The 13,520-nt window shown below is 41.9% G+C and overlaps 2 protein-coding genes across 2 annotated transcripts in view; both read left to right on the forward strand.

The window, feature by feature from the left end:
- The first annotated feature begins 281 nt into the window (after positions 1–281).
- LOC140924899 (uncharacterized) lies at positions 282–8,658 on the forward strand. The gene is made up of 12 exons (XM_073374892.1): positions 282–885; positions 1,606–1,947; positions 2,603–2,821; positions 3,367–3,738; positions 3,872–4,066; positions 4,271–4,774; positions 4,998–5,110; positions 5,728–5,789; positions 6,086–6,255; positions 6,897–7,460; positions 7,924–8,133; positions 8,603–8,658. Exons 2-12 carry the CDS (start codon positions 1,632–1,634, stop codon positions 8,656–8,658), a joined length of 2,781 nt encoding a protein of 926 aa, XP_073230993.1. The 5' UTR covers positions 282–885; positions 1,606–1,631.
- Positions 8,013–13,520, forward strand: part of LOC140927412 (uncharacterized) — a 72,197-nt gene continuing 66,689 nt past the window's right edge. The window contains exons 1-8 of the mRNA XM_073377055.1: positions 8,013–8,133; positions 8,933–9,580; positions 9,976–9,990; positions 10,467–10,643; positions 11,000–11,176; positions 11,860–12,036; positions 12,491–12,667; positions 13,127–13,297. Of these exons, the coding sequence (XP_073233156.1) occupies positions 8,971–9,580; positions 9,976–9,990; positions 10,467–10,643; positions 11,000–11,176; positions 11,860–12,036; positions 12,491–12,667; positions 13,127–13,297 (1,504 nt within the window). The 5' untranslated portion in view covers positions 8,013–8,133; positions 8,933–8,970. The remainder of the gene's footprint in view (positions 8,134–8,932; positions 9,581–9,975; positions 9,991–10,466; positions 10,644–10,999; positions 11,177–11,859; positions 12,037–12,490; positions 12,668–13,126; positions 13,298–13,520) is intronic.

Genomic DNA, 13,520 nt, shown 5'->3' on the forward strand with positions numbered 1-13,520 from the left:
ACGGACAAGAGCAAGTAGCAACGGCTTATGGTCAAGATAGCAACAGTTATTATTATTCAACGGCACAGCAAACTGTAGATAGAAACACAAGTGCGGATTCTTATTATTCGTCTCAAAGAAATGCATCCACAGGGTCATATAATACCCCTGAAATGTCAACAACATCATATAATAATCCTGAGGGGTCTCAGACTCAATCTCAGTACGAGTCACAATCTGCAAACACAACTAATTCTTCGTACTATTCATCAGAGCAACAACAAGCCCAACAGGAAAATAGATTTACTACAAATAATAACCCGGAACTGTCATCAACATCATATTATAATGCTGAAAAGTCAAATTCATATAATAATTCTGAAGTGTCTCCGAATCAATCTCAGTACGATTCACAGTCTGCAAACACAACTTACTCGGATGCCTTGAGTGTCTCACAAGCGTCATCATGGAGCAAGGAAAGTAACGCTGCCTATCCATATGGATCCCAACCTGCTAATAATAGTGGAATTAACGAAACGGCGCAAGGGTATAGCGTATCTCAGTTGAATAACACACAGAATACCGCTGATTACCTCTCGAATAGCACACAATTTTCGAATCAGCAGCCAGCCGGATACACATACTCAGACCAGGAACCGTGGCCAGCTCAGACCCCTTCACCATCCCCTGCACCATATCCGGCATACGCTCCTTACCCGGCTCCTTATCCGTCACCATACCCTTCTCCCTCTTATGCACCATATCCTGCTCCTTATCCGGCCTATGCTCCATATCCTTATCCTTCTCCTGCCCCCTATCCATATCCCTCCCCGTCTTCTTATTCGTCTTATCCAGCTCCATCCCCAGCTCCATCTCCTGCGCCAGCTAAAGAGAGCAACGATCAGAGTGAGTAAAACAGATAGAAAAATACCATTAAAATTAAAAGTGCTGATAAATTTTAGTGTTGCCTTATAAATAATTACTTACTTACTACATTTGAGCTATGTCTAGAAAACAAGATTTTAGTGTTTGCTTTGCTTTCGAAATATTCCGACAAACGTCAGCCCCACCCTCGTCTAGATTATAATAGGAGTACTGCAGGCGAAACTCGTCAAGGAAAAGGCACTTTTTAAATTTAAACCTAAGATGTAGAACGGGGCACAGCTTTCGTGGTTCTGATTATAGTAGTATTCATAGAATTCTTGCTCTGGGATATTAACTGAAGATGCTCGGATTTTCAAGAGGTCACAATTTAGGGACAACGCTTCGCGTTTTCTTCAGCGGGTCTTTCTATCTGAGAAGCCTGGTCACTGTATATTCTCTACCCGTGCCTACATGGGTTCCTTCTAGGACCCTTTGATAGCCTTACAAAAAGATGTGACCATGTATAACTTGGCATCCATGGGAAATTTTAATTACATCCGACTGACTCATTTGCTCAAATTAGATCAATTACCCCAAACGTACTGCACTACAAACTACTTTGCAGGGTGCAACTAAATAATTAACGGCATGACCATGTTAAAATGTCATTGCCGATTACAGTGTTAGTTCATAATACGATAATGACGCACATTTCTTTCTTTAGCATAGAACAGCTTTTAAAGTTATTGTCAACTCTTGCAGAAACATCCTGTCAGCTGGAGCGGCAGATGGCAAAGACAATGGAAGACGCCTTTGTACCTGAATGCAGTTCAGATGGTAGCTACGCCGATATGCAGTGCTTTGAACACGAGGGATTTGCCAAACAGTGCTGGTGTGTCACCAAGGACGGACAGGAAATTCAGGGAACCCGTATGTCAGACGGGCAAACACCCAACTGTGCTATTGTGGCTGACAAAGTGGAAGAAAATAAGCAGGAACCAAAGCAGCATGATGGGCCAAAGAAGATTAACATGGCAGTGCCATCAGGGAATGGAACAAAATTTGAAGTCGAAGTTGAAGTAACTCTCAATGACACGATAAAAGGTGAAGTTATTTTCGAAAAAAAACTTTGCGACACCAGTTGTTATTACTTTAACGTATACATACAGGGGCGTGGCCAGCCCATAGACCTGTAGGCCCGGGCCTACAAAGTTTTTGGTTTGATATCTCTACAGCTCAGTAATTAATTTATGCTTTATTGGGGTGAGATAAAAAGCTGAAGAGCTCAAAGCTTTGGTACGTTAGGTTAGTGCATACTAGTCATGTGTGCAATTTTCAGGATGTGTGGAAATGAAGTCAGCCAGGCCTACAAATAGTCGAAAAGCTGGCTACGCCCCTGTCATATACTAACGCATTTTGATAACAAAGGGGCATAAATCATTTGTGACAGCAGTTTTTCATAATAATCAGGGGCGAACCATTTGATCGCATTCGAAATTTGGAGTTGGCTGAAAAGGAAGGGCTTTTGTTCCCCATATTAGCTAACTTCGGTAATCATATTCAGTTAACACCCCTTAAATGACACTAAAACACTTCCGAAGGTGAAATAGTTTTGATGGAAGGTTAATTAGAGGTTACTTGCTGTATTTTGAACCCTTCAATTAGTCCAGTCGGAAAGTCCATCAGGGCGACGAATTAAACCAATTTTTTTAAGAACGTTTAAAAATATAATATATTCACTTTAAAACTTCATTCACAGAAATAATAAGAACCCAGTGTCAAAAAGAAAGAGACATTGCTAAGTCGCCTCTCATCACTGACATCTTTGTGCCTGTGTGCGACAAGGAAGGGAACTACGTTCCCCATCAGTGTTTTGAACACAACACTTACGGAAAACAGTGTTGGTGTGTGGACTCTTCAGGCCAGGAGATTAAAGGAACGAGGGTAAGCGATGGAACGACACCAAAATGCGGTAAGTGTAGAAGATCTGTTGCCTTTGTTTAGCAGTTGCATATTATTCTGCTCTAGCTAATTCAATGCTGTTACTCAGGCAACCATGCTGTTTTCGGGAGAATCAGAACTCCATTCAACGTAAATTGTAGTCCAAACCTTTCTCATGATTTTTCACTCTTAGCGTTCTTCTACACTGCATATGAGGGCTGATTCACCGATTTTTAAATTTAAAAGTATTGCAGCGAGAAAACTTCCTGCGCTAGCGTTTTACAGTTCCACAACGTTATATAACACCCCTTGTTATGGAATGGCATTATAACATGCACGCACCCTGTGCGTTTAAGTAATTCCTGGCAAATCTAGTAGAGCTTCGTTGGTTCTTAGTCTTGACGAATAAGCATCTAAGTCAAATTTAACTAAATTTAAGGTAGTGCTCAATGTCCAATACGCAATATTCTGTTCCAAGATACTACTACGACTTTACCTCATAGTCATAGTCTTGATTCAAATCATTGAATCCGTCACAACAACGACTGCATGTTCCTATATGTTTTCTTTCTTCAGAAAAAGTTCATGCCGACGTTTCAAACGTTCCCAACTGTAACATGGGTCCTTATGGCTGTTGTGAGGACAAGACAACATTCGCTAAAGGTCCCAATATGGAAGGCTGCCCACCTCAAACCAACCAGAATCCACTGCAGACGGCTGTCTTAGAGTCGCCCGCTTACGCTCAGAGTAAATGTCAACAGGAACAGCAGAAACCGAAAGCAATGGGAGCCATGGACATGTTTGTTCCTGAATGTGAGCCCTCTGGACTTTTTAAAGCTCTTCAGTGTTATACTTACCCTTCCAGTGGAAAGGAGGACTGCTGGTGCGTGGACCAGAACACTGGCCAAGAAATTCCAGGAACAAGAATCACCGGAAGTAGGCCAAATTGTGGAGGTATTTACTTGATTATTACATACGTTGAACGGTTGACCTTTTCTTACCTTTGAACCAGCAGGACGATACACCAATCCGAAGTCTATTTTACATTTAACCGTTCTTTTATTTGCTACTCCGCCTTTTTCCGCAGCAAATGCCACCCAAGGCCCTCCCGCCACAACCACCCCAGCAGCTACCACTCAACCCACACCGCCTCCTCCCGTGTATCATGTCTACTGCCAAGTTACTGTGTATGGATGTTGTCCCGACAATCAAACGGCGGCAAGTGGGCCGAACCAGTACGGATGTGCATCACAGCCTCAGCCTCAGCCACCACCACAACCGAATCCAATACCACCATCACAGCCCCTGCCACAACCGCAGCCGCTACCGAAACCACCAACTCAACCACAGCCGAAGCCTCAACCACCATCTCAGCCGAAGCCGCAGCCACAGCCACAGCCGCAACCAAAACCACCAACTCAGCTGCAACCGAAGCCTCAACCACCATCTCAGCCGCAGCCGCAGCCACAGCCTCAACCACCATCACAGCCGCAGCCACAGCCACAGCCTCAAGCACCATCACAGCCGCAGCCACAGCCTCAACCACCATCCCAGCCGCAGCCACAGCCACAGCCGCAACCGAAACCACCAACTCAGCCGCAGCCGAAGCCTCAACCACCATCTCAGCCGCAGCCGCAGCCACAGCCACAGCCTCAACCACCATCACAGCCGCAGCCACAGCCTCAACCACCTTCCCAGCCGCAGCCACAGCCTCAACCACCTTCCCAGCCGCAGCCACAGCCTCAACCACCTTCCCAGCCTCAGCCACAGCCTCAACCACCATCACAGCCGCAGCCACAGCCTCAGCCACCATCACAGCCGCAGCCACAGCCTCAACCACCTTCCCAGCCGCAGCCACAGCCACAGCCACAGCCTCAACCACCTTCCCAGCCGCAGCCGAAGCCGCAGCCACAACCGCACCCTCCGCTACTGCCGCAACCACAGCCTACAGTCAAACCTACAAGACCGCTTGGACCTACGTTTCCTACAGGTACATGGAGAGATAAAGTATTAAAAATACCCAGAATGAAAAAGGGTTGGTTTGGTAGCACTCTTGGGTTTGATTTTGATTTGAGTTTTATTTCGCTAAAGGCAATCAACTTACTGTGATTCATGTGTGGAATGTTTTCGGCCAAGGTGCGCCACCAAATAAAACTTCAATTCATTTCCCGACAGTTAACCAAAGAAACTCCTTTTTATTTTCTGAATACCAGCATTTACCAAAGACGCTTGTGCATCGCTGTTGTTGGGACAGGTTTGGTACGAACAATTGACTGATAAATCCCTCGTTTACCTAAGGCAATTAAGCAAGGAGATCGTGGAAGGGGTAAGTGGTAGTTTAATTAGTCGGTATACAACAATGGTATTTGTAATTTCTGTGTCGCATCTCTGTCCCCCTACTTTATTTAAACCTGATTGGCACGCTAACATTGTGTCTTAGCTGTCAGCTAAATATATGGCGTAACTAAAAGTGCTGAAAAGAAAGGAACAATTGGAAGTCCATTTGCAAAAAATGTTCGAGACATGAGGTTGGGAAAACAGGGACAAAAGTAAACTGTTTCAGTCTGGCGAACAACGAATGCACCGTCCTCAGTATACCTCCTTTTGTGGTCTGCCATGGCCGAAGTCACCGGAGCCACATATGTTTCTATAAAGGATTGTAGTTCACCTTTTCCCTTCGAGAAGTTTAGAAAAGTGATCCTGAATTTTGGTCGAAAATAACTTTCACGTCATCATCTACCAGCATCTTTATCCCCATCATCGTCATATTCATCGTCAACAACGATAGTTATCATGCAGATCTTCATTACCCAGTCTCTTAAACATCCTTATATATAATTAAAAAATTCCACTCTGTATCTGTGTATATAGTGTTCCTAAAGGTATAGGTTACTGGTGAAAAACATTTTTAAATAGTTTGCTACGTTTACAATTACTTTGCAGCTCAACAGTATCTACAAAGGAGTTCATCCAGACTTTGTTTCAGCTCGTCTGACTGGAATCCGGTATGGAATCCACATACTCACTCTAACGACTATGACTGATTAGTTAGCCACAGCAGAAAATTATAATACCACTACACCTGATAGTAAAAAATAAAGGTATCGAGGAAAATAAGTGAAATTGTAACGTTTTGAACTTTCTTGACGAATAAATGCAACACTGATATAGTTTTCATGTAACAAAGTATCGCTCGAAAAGGATACATCGCATTATTTATCTTGAAATTGCAAAAGCCTCCAAAATAATTTTAAGAGTACAAATTTTATCATTTGTTTATGTTGCATGGTATTTTTTGCAGGAAAGCAAAGAATCCTTACGTGCTAAAAGGTCCTTATATCATCAACATTTACTTCATCGTTTCGTTCCGCAAACCGGTTGCTGATCCACTTGCTACGTTAAGAGACCATTTGGTATCCAAGAAAATGGTCAAAAAACGACAAGTCATTCCTCAATCTTTACACTTGATTGGTAAGGACGATAATTTATTTTTGCTAGTGTAACAAAAGTTCGGTGCTAATTTGCCTGGGGATGCTCAACCTGAAAGAAGTTTTTTCTTCTTACCCCAGTTGGCAAAAGGTTAACAATAAAGTAGAGTCAGTATTAGAAGAAATGCATGGCAGTAGCGTGGAGGGACGTTCCAGTGGCTCTTTCATAGAAACCACTTGTGCCTTGTATAGTCACCCTGCATTCATCAAAAGATAGTTTAAAAATCCATATCACGCCAACGCTTCAAAGGCGAGAAACAAAGAGACTAAGCCACGAGAGCCGAAAGAAGTGGGAGAGGACAGGGGATGGTATCCTGTAAGAATAGGGGGGTGGGGGAGAGGGAAGTGGATGAGGGAGAAGCGGGAGGTGGGAGAAATAGAAGGAAATTACGCAACAATGCTTAATATTTCGCAATTGGAAGCAAAGAAAACAGGGGCGCTGCACAAAGGGATCGCAAAACTCAAACTGCGGTATTCGTATGCATTGGCATGAAGGTGCAAAATGCCACTGGTACCCGTATGCACCAATGCATCGTTAGCACGTTCCTCAGAGCAAGTTAATGGGAAACTTATCTCGCTTTATCATCTGTTATTACTCCTTACTTGTTTCTTTTTATCTCTTAGTTCCTTACGACGCAAAGACCAATAAATGTCCACCAAAGGGTTACAAGCCAGCTCCTTTACCAAAGCCTGTCCATCCTCCAGTGGTCCCACCTCGGCCCACGAAAGTGCCGCAAGTTGGTCCGCCTGTGGCAGCCCTCCTAGCTCTGCACTTGCCCTTTGATCGCCATTCGGGCATACACGTGTTAGATACTTCCAAACACGCAAACAACGGGATAATTAACAACGTGGACGTATCGCGATTACCTCAGGCCTGTGGCTTGGCTGCAATATTTTCCTCTGGCAATGTGTCGTTTAACGGCAAGAAATTCTTTCCAAAGCCCAGCGTCGCGGTGACCATTGCTGTGTGGGTAAAACTGGCCTCAACAAAGGGACGACAGTCATTATTTGATACGGTCACTACTCCTGGGAAGCCAGGAAACTATCATTTTGAGCTAATCGATGGAAAAGTGAGGTGGTTTGCACGGGGCTCAGACGAAAGTGTGATATTTAATGTGACTACGGATCGTGTGGTGGTGCCACCAAATCAGTGGACACATCTAGTTGGAACATATGATAATAAAGAAGGTCAGCCTTTATTAAACATGCGTCAACAGCGTCATTTTCTGTAGTTTTTTTTTTCTTAGTATTCAAAATTATCATTGTAAAAGAAATTATTTTTTACAAAGTGCAGCCTACAATCTACGATTTTCTTAATATTTCTCTTAGACAGTCGTCATTTTAGGCACTCAAAATACCAAAAAACTACGAGGATAACACTAACCTAAACTTGGTTTAATCCCTGGTAGTCCAGTTTTTCTTGTAGGGGAATTTCCTTAAACTTATTTTACACTGTAGGTCTTAAGACCTACTATAAGCGCATTCTATCTCTTTTTCAGTTTTCAAGTGATTCACTCAGAGTTAAGATTTTTTCGTATACCTCCTCCCCCCGCCCAACCAAAAAAAAAATCATACCATTGGTCAACTTTATGGTTATTTTCGGGATACAAGACAGACAACAAAAGTGTCATATTTTTCTTTCCATTTCTAGGATTAGCGAAGGTATACGTCAATACACAGCTGGCAAGTAAAGGGAAAGGTTCTGGACTATTGCCGCAGGACTGGAGCGAGGCAGTAGGAATAGGAAGTCACAAGGGTCAGAGGTTCCTTGTTGGAGCACTGGATGAAGTATATATTTACACGTCAGCTTTGACTCAAAACCAAATACGAGAACTAGCTTGTATATGCGAGGACAGCACAGGTAATCGAGACTTATCTCACTTGTTTTCCACACCGGGTTCGCGGGGAGTTTTCTCTGATCTAATTCGCCATTTTCACATCTCCCATAATACAGCCTTGTTCGCCCCCCCCCCCCCCCCTCCCCATAAGTATTGTCATTTATTTCTCTAGGGACCCAGTAGAAATAAAAGAACAAAGGTTATGCAAAGTTTTGGGAGGCAAACAAGGTGTATTAGCTTGTATTATTGGAGATGTGCAAATTATGGCTCTCGCGGTGTCCCAACTCTTCTGCGAATTTTCCCGCGTCGGCATCATTATAACGCCTGCAAGCCAATCGGATTGCGGTAATTCGTAGCAAACATGATGGCGGCGGCGGCGGCGGCAGTCAGTTGTTTTGAGGTAAAGATACTTGAAATCTGTTGCGTTTCTCTCCTATGATTTTTTTACATAGTAATCGCTAGCTATTATTGTGTAACCATTGCTATTTTTAGGAATGAATATTGAGAATTTTGAGAAAGATGACGGCTTTCAAGGCATGAGAGAGTAGACAGCTGTTTAGACAGCTGTTTAGATCATGAAGTTCCATGTGATTTCTCTACTTTTGGAGTTCCTATTTTAGCGTGACTATTTTAAGTTGATGACATTTATATCTGTTTTTATTATTGAAGTGGCAGATTACCAAGTTTAATTCACAGATCTGGTTCTTGCATGCATAGTCAAAGCTAGAATTAATTGGCCCACTGTCACGCCACCAATTCTTGCCATACTGGCACATGTACTATGTGGTTTGAGTCTTATTCGATATTTGCTTTTTTGTTTAGGTGTGCATATACCCAAGCCAGGATCATGGCCAGAATGTATGCGAGGGAATTATGGGACAATAGCAACTAGCAAACCAACTCCATTTCCAACAACCAAACAACCATGTGTACCTTGTGTCATTCCCCCAAACTGCCCTGTTCCACAGCCATGCCCAACACAGTGTCCAGCACCATGCCCTCCAGTGGCTACTACCCTAGCAACAACAGTATCGCCAGTTACAACAGTAACATCAGCACCTCCGCCTACCACAACATCAACATCAGCAGCTCCGCCTATCAGAACATCAACGACAAATTCAACTACTACCCCATCACCTCCACCTCCACCACCAACACCCACCCAGAAACCATGTGTTCCTTGTGTCATTCCTCCAAACTGCCCTGTTCCACAGCCATGTCCGGCAGAGTGCCCAGCACCATGTCCTCGTCCAACAACAACAACCATCACAACAACAGAAGCACCTCTAACAACAGAGAAACCTCCCCCTTCTACCACAAAACCGCCCCCTCCAGTCACACAACCAAAGCCTCCTTCCACTACAAAGCCGCCACAGACAACAGAAAAGCCAAGTCCAGTTGTATTGACAACAACGCCAACGCCGAAGGTTGTCTTAACGACAACCCCAAAGCCTCCTCTCGTCTTTACAAGTAAGTTAATACAGTGCCATTTTTTGTGGGATTTTGTTCTGACTGTGCAAAATTGAAAAATCTAGGATTTTTTTTCAGAAGAATTTAAAAATTGGGAGTGGTTTTGACGGTTGTCATTCCTGCAAGGAAATGATTGAACTACCACAAGTGTCTAAATCATCACATATTAAAATGTAATTTTGCACTTGTCTCCATTAACTTTTGAGTTAATACCAACCTTCTGTTGTTTGTCATTATATCATCATGTCGAGCTGTTTTAAGGCTTTGTCACCTGTCAGAATTTAACCCTGACTGGCTTCAGTTCTTCATTAAGGGTTAAAAAATCATCATTATTGTACCTGCATGTTTTGATTAAACACTGGCTAATAATTTCTTTTGTAATTTTTTAATCATAGCTCCAAAGCCTCCAGGTAAGAAAACTAATACTCCAAATGTTTTCTTAGTATTATTACTTATGTGTTTTTCCTAATTTGTATGTTCTTGCTGTTTAATTGAGCTTTCAAAATGGATAATATTATTTTGACTGAAATGCACATGTTGTTTCTATGCAAAATTCTAAAATTTTCTTTTTTTCTTGCACTCCACGAAAAGCCCTTAAATAAGTCATGTTTGACATAATTTTGATAAGTATCTTAATACAATTTTGAGATTCCAAAGTAAGAGTTAGTGCACTGCAATGTACATGTATGTTATATGAATTGAACTTCACAAGTCTTGCAATGACATGTTCCAATCTCCAGCTCATACTCAGAACCAAAATTTAATTAGAATTTAATCAAGTGGTGTTTTATATGCAAGAGATGGACAAACTCTGTGGGTAAATGGAGAGATCATTATAACATCATTTGTTAATGTTTTATTTACTTTTACATATTACACATTCTAGTAAATGGCAACTACACTGCGTGGAGTGCATGGGAGGAATGTTCAGCTACTTGTGGTGGTGGAATACAGCAACGAGTGAGAACATGCACTTATCCATCACCTGCAAATGGAGGAAAGGACTGCACAGCACTGGGACCTGCAGTGGAGACAAAGGATTGTAACTCACAGCCTTGCCCAAGTGAGTATTCAAGGCTGTACATGTGCTCAGAGACAAATTACATGTACATGGAGCCCAATGCTTTGAACCTGGAAATCCAGGGTATCCAGAATATGATAATTATCTTGTGAAAAAACTAAGATTTCCAAGTCGTCCAAGATCAAAAGTGTAAGGTGCAAGGGACCATGAGCATAATAAACAGGCTGGTAAATGTAGCTCAAATAACAAAAAACGTCTACAGTATTACATAATGTTAGTGTTTTAAATTATCAAAGCTTATAGATAAAAGAGGAAGTGACTGTGCATGTTTGTCAGCATGTCATTTATTTGTTTAATAAAATTTATTGCCTGCTTACGGTCATGTTGTGCCATTTCAGTTGATGGTGGGTACAGCAACTGGGGTTCTTATACATCCTGCAGTGCAACTTGTGGGGGAGGGGAACAAGTTAGAACAAGACAGTGTAACAACCCCACCCCACAGTACAAGGGAAAAGACTGTAAATGGATTGGACCAGCAAATGAAACAAGAGCCTGTAATACCTTCTACTGTCCAAGTGAGTTGAGAACTAGTGTTTGTTGCAGTAACTGTCATTGTCGTGACACTGGACTGGAGGCTTATTACTTTTACATGTATCTTGTCAACCAAAGAGAGATCGTGGTTCATAATGGATAATGTTGCCATCACTTTTCTTCTCGTCATCCTAGTGTAGCTTACAAGACCTAATTTTGTTCTGATATGTTTTGCAATGTCCTAAACTTGCCAACCTTACAGACAATGCAGTTACAGTGAATGTGATCTGCATGTCGTAAGCAAACTCTTTTTTCAGCTAAACCAGTATTTCCTCTGTCTCCTACAGTTTGTATGAATAATAATTAGGGCTAGAGGACAAAAGAAATTTTGAATCAAACCAGGTTAAGTACTGGTTTAAAGGGAGAATGGATTTAACCTACAACATATTATATTTAATTATGTAAAGTATGGAAAATGTTACTGTATGCTCTTTTGATTACTTCCTTGTTAAGAACCAGCCTTATGCATAATGATTATTATCTTAAGGCACAATCCTGGGCTTCTCTATTTTCACATTCACCTCTGTCAAACTTTCATCAGAAACTTGTGGCGACGAATCCAGTACTGCTTTCTGTTTAGTCCCTCCTTCCCAGACCATGGATTCTGTAATCGAAGGGTTTTAAACAAATGTTAGCAACATATTCTTTTGTTATAACATTTTTGCAGTTGATGGAAATTACACCGAATGGTCAGAATTCCAGGCTTGCAGTGTGACTTGCGGCAAAGGGATTCAGGCTCGCTCAAGAAGTTGCACCAATCCACCTCCTCAGCATGGGGGAAAGAATTGCTCGGCTTATGGGCGCCCTGTGGAAACAAAGGAGTGCAACTTAAGAAAATGTCCAAGTATGGATATTAGCAAGTTTTTGCTTTCTGTTAATATGTAGCATCCACTCCCAAAAAATAATATGTTGATTTTTTAAAATTTGGAAGTTTAGTAGCAGCTCCTTTAAGTTTCACTCACTGAAAGGTCTCCCAACCTTGGAGACAAAGATACAGTGTACGTTGTGGATAAAATGGAGAAATAATGTTCGTTTATTATAATTTTACATGTATAAATTATGGCTGAATTAGCGAATGGCGAATCCTGTGTTTTACAAGTAGTTGGCTACCACAGTGGGGTAAGATGGTCCCATATCACCCACTTGGAATTTCCTGCGTTGGTCCTGCAATAAAAAGTTCTCTTTGTGGCCATAATAATAAATCCCTTTTTGACCAAGCTTGTTCAGTCAAAATGGGTAGATAACATAATATAACCAAGGAATATATGATTATGATTTTGCTACTTTGTTTTCTTCAGTTGATGGTGGTTACTCTCCATTTACCAACTGGTCTGACTGCACTGAAACTTGCGGAGGAGGAGAACAAATAAGAACTCGGACATGTACCAACCCTCCTCCTCAACACTTTGGTAAGGATTGCTCCAAGGATGGACCTGATTATGAAAAAAGGAAATGTAACACTCAAGAATGTCCAGGTAAGCTGGAGTTTATATAAGCTCAATAGCACAGAATGATTCCAACACAAAGCTGGACAAAAGAGTTTTTGTTTTTTACTTGAGTGTGTGGAGATCATGTCACCCTGGTATGTGAAAGTTAGTAAACTGTTTACATCTACAAACCATGATCCATACACATCCATGGGAATTGTAGAACTAAAATGAAAAATCCAAGGATCATCCTTTAATGCTACTCAACGTGGTTGTCAATTCAAAAGACATTAAAGTTTTTGTAACGTGAAAATAATTACATTCAAAAAAGCATGTAAGTATAAAACATACTCTACACTGAAATGACATCTGATGATTGCGACAGTGTAATTGCCAACATCAAGTCTGGTACATTTGCATTGCATATGTTACAGGTCAGCAAAATCTTTTTGTTGTGGTGCATTATTCAGTATGACAAAATTTATGGTTTGTTTCTTTTTCTTTCAGTGGATGGTGGTTTTACACCCTACTCCAACTTCTCTGCTTGTAGCAAGACCTGTGGAGGTGGAATCCAGTCTCGCATGCGATCCTGCTCCAACCCTCAACCACGTTATGGTGGGAAGAACTGTACTGGAGACTACAAAGAGGCACGCGAGTGCAATACACAGCCTTGTCCAAGTAAGTTTGTTTTATGAGGCACATAATGAATTGGATCTAATGATTCAAAAATCTGGGAGTAATGAGGTCGAAATATCTTGCCTCCTCATTATGGGTAGGGGTGGGGTCATCTGGAAAAATACACCGACGTGACGTGGACTGGACAACAACATAACTGTTTCTGAATTTGTACTCTTTTAATAGTGACTGACTTGCACACATGTCTGGGCCCAGTTGTTCGAAC

Source organism: Porites lutea, chromosome 2 (genome assembly GCF_958299795.1).
Source record: "Porites lutea chromosome 2, jaPorLute2.1, whole genome shotgun sequence".
NCBI classification, from domain to species: domain Eukaryota; kingdom Metazoa; phylum Cnidaria; class Anthozoa; order Scleractinia; family Poritidae; genus Porites; species Porites lutea.